Here is a 6,462-nt window from a genome sequence, read left to right as displayed (position 1 = left end):
CGGTTTTGTTTATTTTGGCTTGTATCTGTCGAATTCTCTCAAAGTAATAATATTCATTCGTATGCAAGTTTTACAATTCTCTTCGTATTTGTTCATCTTCATCAACAGTTTGATTCCGCCAAACTGTTGATTACACCTAAGTTTCGGGACTTACAGTATCCTTAATTTTACACGACACAATTTTTATACCGGTACCACAAACCATTTTATAAAATATTAAACACCAAATTGCTCAGTTTTTTGTACTAGTGACATCTGTTTTGACATATCGTTTTGAGTAAGTTCCCTTTCATGTTTAAAATAGTAAGCGTTTATTACCTGTGCTTGTTTTCAAGTAAATACTAATTTGTTCTTTTAAGAGTCACAAATTTGTGCGACTCTTCCCACTCCATTTCTCATATGCTGTTATTAATCCAGTCTGTTTGAATGTGGTATATTGACTTGTATAACAGCAATTTTTTCTTAGGGTGTCTTATGAAAAAGGTGCAAGGTAAATACTGAAACAAACTTGCTATTAAATCATATAAAACATAGGTAGGACACATCATATCATCAATATAACTAGCCACATAAACAGAATACAGGTACAAAGAAACAAAAGAGACAAAACACGTTAATTTAAAACATGTAAACCCACAACGTACGAATCCCGACAATTAACCACATTGTAAGGGTGTCGGCAGCACCCTCGGGGAATCATTGCGGGGACCATGTTGCCGTGCGGGATGGGTGCCGCCATCCATGCGGGTAGCCAAATCGGGGAACGAAATCGGTAGGGAGTCACCAATGAAAGGAGAGGAGAGAGGGAAATGATGGACCAATGAAAATTTTTCTTTTTTTTTCTTTTTTCTTTTTCTTTTGATTAAAAAACAATTCCCCTAAGAGGGGTGCACCCCGTACGTTTTTGGACAAGAGGGAAGTTATAGAGGGGAAATGACATGACAACTTATGATTGGGTTAAAAAAAGTTTTCACTCACTCATTAGGGGTGCCCCTTCACCCTAATATAATCTAGAAACTTTATGCTCCAAAAGCAATAGCTTGTTCTAGAGCTTCTTCAAAATAAGGCACCTCTTTAACTTCGAGACAGACATATGCTTCCACTCCAGTACCTTCAGCGTCATCAATCATATACGCCAATTGGTGAACCGGTGTCATACTAGGAGCTACCCAAATGGGTTTTCCGAAACCAAAGTCGGCTTCATAAAAGGGAAACTTACACCAACTAGTTGTGAAGACAACATTAGTATATTCACTAATATTGGTCATGCTTATTATTGAATTCAAAACCATCGCTTGTCCTTCTTCGCAGTCATGGTGCGCCTTCGAGTAGTTAGTTAGAGTTTTCTTGACAGAATCACTTAAACGGTCCGCGAGTTCTTCAGCTCTCTCAAGAGTTGTACATTCTGTTGTACATAACCCAAAAAGATTCCCACAAGAAGTTTTGGGTATTAAGGATGCCATTTTCCCCCTCAAGTTTACCGCCTGAACGAGTATAGAATCTCTTTGAAGGTTGTGTTTTGCTAGATCAACACCCATAAAAGTTTTCCAAATAATTGCTGATACCAATTGTACCTTTGACCATTGGTTGGTGCTATTTGTTGTTCCCTTTGCTTTCATCTTTGATATTGCACTCCCACTGAATGAAAGCTTCTTTTTTGTTAACAACTCAATGTTTATAATTGGACATGGCATAGAACTTAAACCACGACCAGGAAACAATATGGATGAATTGAAACCAGGCCCTTTGAATTCAATCTCATTTTCTTCACGATTCATAACAGCCCATTCGCTAACGAATGTGCATAGAGTGGAAGCGTCGACAATCTTGTGTGTAGCATTTACACCAATTGCCACACCTCCACATATATAGGTGGTTACTTGAGTTGCAAGTAACGGGTCACTTTGTTGACGAGCAACCCCGATCTTGGATGGAATGAATTCGTCAATGAACTTAACGTTTTCTTCGGAGACAAGAAAATCTTGGAGTTTGACATTAACTTTGGCGTGTATAAACTCAACACCTTGGTCTTTGCATTCAACACTATGTGTTTCTTCAACATATCTACCCGCAAGAGGGTAAAGTCGTGTTAAAATTTTTCCAAGCGATTTTTCAAGTTGCGCAAAAGAGTTGGGGTTGTGATTGCTATTAGCGGCGAAGAATAGAACAACGCCAACATCATGGTCAAGAGCCAACTCATCGATGAAGCCTAACTTGTAGTGAGAGAGTGTAGGAAGAGTTTGAACAGAGGGTTTTATTAATTTGCTGGATTGTTTTTCAATCGTTATTGCAATCGCCATTGATGAAACAAATGATTGATGCATCCATTCGTTCTTGTAACATGCTATTTATAACGTAAGACTTCACCTTGTATCATGCAAAGCTATAGCAACATTGGATAATATCTTTATTTAAAGAGCCACATGTATATGCCCTTAATATAAAAAATAATGACTTTTGTCATCATTCTTTCCTTTTCAATACTTATCATGGAAACTTTCTAGTATCATCAGATAATTTCTTTATGTAGAAAGCCACTTGCATTTGCATATGATATGATATGACCTTACTGTAAGTAGTAACGAGGGTTTCTTATAATTCCATCATCCAATCGACTTCATGAGTTATTTTATTTTATATTTTTAGATAATTTTTTATATAGAGATCCACATGCATATGCCACTTTCATGTTAATGAAACGATGATCTTACTAGTATAAGAAATTGGCTTGAATCACAAGGCAAAAAGAGTGAGTGTGGTTCATAAGGTTAACACCAAATTAACCGATTCTTTACTCCAGTACCAAACCCATATTAGACTGCGGTCTAGTTATTACTTTTTGTAGTTTTCAGTTTTTTTTTTTTTTTTTTTTTTTTGACTATATATGGTTTGATAACAGGGTTAATTTTGGACTCCAGCACAATGCTAAGAAAGCTGCATATTAAATATTTTAGACACCAATAATAATATTTAAATATGTGTTGTATAAAAACTTATTTGTGGGTTTGTGTTCCACGTTGTGAAAGCTTCCTAACAAACCAAACTATGTATAAAATGAAGCTAAAATGAATGAGATATCGAATCTTGAAGTTGTATGTTTGTAACAAACAAAGATGAGAAAATTGGATTGAGCCTTGTCAACTTGTCCTACATAGGTGGGATGACAAAAGTTGAAGTGGTTTATAAGGAGGAGCACTCCTTCTATATTATTTCTTAAAGGCAAATACTAGTGGTATGTTGAACTCGTACGCGCGTGTGTGGGGTGAGCGGTGAGCGACCGGCGCAATGTGGCGCTTTGATGGGGCACTTTGCCCGCTTGAGAGTCGCTTTTGTATTTTTGACCATAAGCACGTGGTCAGGTACATGGTGGGTGGCTGCTCCACTATGGCGCACCCTCGGGTGGCATAGGCGCATGACGACTCCGGTATGACACGGCGCAAGGCTATGTGTCCGCACGGATTGGAGTGTAGTGCGCGCAGCGTGCTGCGACGCGAATGGCGGACTCCATGCGACGTGATGTGAGGTCCATGTAGCGAAATGCGCGGACTAGCAACTCCGATAATTTATGGTTTCCTTAAAGGCAAACACTAGTGGTACATTGAAAACGTGCGCGTGGCGTGGGCGATCGACGCAATGTGGCGTTTTGATGGTGCATGTTGTACTTCGCCCGCTTGAGAGCCGCCTTTGTATTTTTGACCATTAGCACGTAGTCAGGTACATGGTGGGTGGCAGCTCCGCTGTGGCGCACCCTCGGGTGGCATAGGCACATGACGGCTCCGGTATGACATGGCACAAGGCTATGTGTCCGCATGGGTTCCAGTGTAGTGCGCGCAGCGTGCTGCGACGCGAATGGCGGACTCCATACGGCGTGATGTGAGGTCCATGTGACGCGATGCGCGGACTGGCAACTCTGATAATTTCTGGTTAACTCCAATGGATTCCATGAGTTATTATTATTATTTTTTTTTTTAAATGGGATAATTTTTTATATAGAGAACCACATGCATATGCCACTTTGATGCTAATGGAACGATGACCAAAATGAAGAAATTTGCTTGAAGCACAAGGCAAAAAGTTTGAGTGTGGTTCATAGGGTGAACCGAACATCAAATTAACCGGTTCTTCACACCACTAACAGTCTGGTTATTATTTTTTGGGGTTTTCAGTTTTTCGATTTTGAGGGTGTTTGGCTTAGCTTTTTGAAACAACTTATAGGTCAAAAGTCATTTTTTTCAAAATGACTTTTCGAACTTATACAAAAAAATTGTTTTAAAAAGTTATTTTCACTTGTCTAAACATTATTTTGACTTATTGGCTTGAAAAAACCAATAAGTCAATAAGTTGTTTCAAAAAGTTAAGCCAAACATTCCCTTTATATGGTTTGATAGTCAGCTTGATTTTGGGCTCCAGAACATCCATAAGGCTATGGGGTATGGGACTTGGATTGGGGCGTGGGTGGGGGAAAACGCCCTAGGCACCACCCCGGGTGGGCTTGGGTTGGGGCGTGGCCCTTGGGGCTTGGGTTTCAAGCCGGGCGTGGGGCGGGGGAAGCGGGCTGACATGGCGGGCTGTGTATGGCCAAAACAAAATAGCCGTTGGCCAACGGCTATGTTAAAAAAAATTAATTTTTCACTATAAAACTCACATTTTTCTTTCATTTTTTACCACATTCAACAACATCTTCTATAATCATCTTCAATTCTACTTCTACAAAACGAAAAAATGCATCCTTATAAGCGTCCTTATGACACGAACAACCCGTATGCATTCCAAGAAAATAATCCTAGCCCACCACCCAATCGTCCAATGCCTCATCCATTTTTCATAAACTCTTCTATGCCCGTTGAAGCGAGTTATGCATCGTATATCGGGAATCGTGTGTTTACTAACTTCCCACACACCGACGATTCGATACCTACCCCGTTTACACAATCGCCCATCAACATTTCACCAACCTCCATCGACCTTTCACAAACCGAAACCGTCCCCGAAACTCAACCACCCAACGATGCTCCTTCCGCATCGAAACCCATCAAAAAGAGAAGTCATAAGAAAAAAACCGAGGCGGATAAAGCAGCTGAAACCGTCAAACGAAAACAACAAAAATGGGTCGTTGCTGAAGAAGTTGCATTGGCGAGGGCTTGGTGTCAACAATCTCAACATCCAATTTTAGGTATTCTTAAACTTTGTTTTTATTAATGGTTATTTTTTATATAACTTTGTAATATATTAAATTTTGTTTTTATTAAAATAGGAAATTCTCAACATCGAACCGCCCTGTGGGAAGCGGTTAGTAGAGTATTCCATGAAGAAATGGGAAGGGAGGCTTATCGTGAAAACGATAGCTTATCCTCGAAGTGGAGCGAGATAAGCACCCAACTTACAAAATATAGTGGTTTTTTAAATAAAGCAAAACAAAACCAAAAAAGTGGTGAAACCGAAGCCGACATTGTGACAAATGCAGTGGTCACATTCAAATCAAATGTGGGGACCGACTTCCGTTTCATGCATTGTTGGGAGATTTGTAAATTCCATCCAAAGTGGGCGAATATCCCCATTGGTAGCGAAACTAACTCGTCTTCCAAAAGGTCAAGGGCCTCGCCCCAAGCCCAATCTGATGCACGAGATCAAGAGTTTGAGGACCTTTTGGATGATTCGCCAAGCCCAAACCGGCCTGAGTATGGAAGAAATGCCGCAAGAAGGCGTGCTCAAAAATCAAGATCTGGTACGGCATCGCCTTCAGCTGGGAGTTCGGGTTCACGTAGGAGAATATACAGCGAGCAGTTGGATGACATTTCATGCAAGTTGGATACATTCAACGTATTCCAACAACAAAGGGCTGAAATACGAAAGAGCAAAGAAGCTAGAGATGCCGCTAGAGATGCCCAGAAACAAAAACGGGATGATTTGAAATTTCTATCACCTAGAGGGTGAAGAGTTACAACTAATCTTGGCGATGAGAGAAGAGAAAAAACAAATATAAAAGTTAGGAATTTTTTTTTTTGTAATTTTCTTTATTTAAAAATATTAAAAAAATTAAATTTTGTTGTTTTAAATAATATTCAAATAGCCCAGCGGGTCAGCCCAGCGAAGCCCACCAAACCCACGCCCCAAACCCCCACCCCACAATACCGTGTTGAATGTGGGTTAGCCCATGTCTGCCCTCCCAAGCCACGTGTCAACTAATACCCAACCCAAACCCACCCCCCACCCCACCATACCCCACGGTCCAAGAAAGCTGCCTATAAGAAAAACTTTGGGAACTTGACATATTATATTTCTGTATCAACCATACCAATTAAAACCTATATAAATTAGCAAACTTTTTGTGTATAAGGACTTGTAAGTTGTGCTTTGGGTGTTTTCTAAAAAAAAAACTTGATTTTTTTTGTTTTAACCCAAAGGTTTATACATTTTTCAATTTTAACCCTACATAATTTGTTTTTTAACTTTAACCCAAAA

The 6,462-nt window shown here is 39.8% G+C and overlaps 1 protein-coding gene across 1 annotated transcript; it reads right to left on the bottom strand.

Annotated features, from left to right (window-relative positions):
• Nucleotides 1-1,019: 1,019 nt before the first annotated feature.
• Nucleotides 1,020-2,300, bottom strand: LOC110876315 (pelargonidin 3-O-(6-caffeoylglucoside) 5-O-(6-O-malonylglucoside) 4'''-malonyltransferase). The gene has a single exon (XM_022124489.2). It carries the CDS (start codon nt 2,298-2,300, stop codon nt 1,020-1,022), a length of 1,281 nt encoding a protein of 426 aa, XP_021980181.1.
• Between the last annotated feature and the right edge of the window lie 4,162 nt (nt 2,301-6,462).

Source organism: Helianthus annuus, chromosome 7, assembly GCF_002127325.2.
Source record: "Helianthus annuus cultivar XRQ/B chromosome 7, HanXRQr2.0-SUNRISE, whole genome shotgun sequence".
NCBI classification, from domain to species: domain Eukaryota; kingdom Viridiplantae; phylum Streptophyta; class Magnoliopsida; order Asterales; family Asteraceae; genus Helianthus; species Helianthus annuus.
Note: the sequence above shows the minus strand (reverse complement) of the source record. Positions and strands in the feature narration are given on the sequence as shown.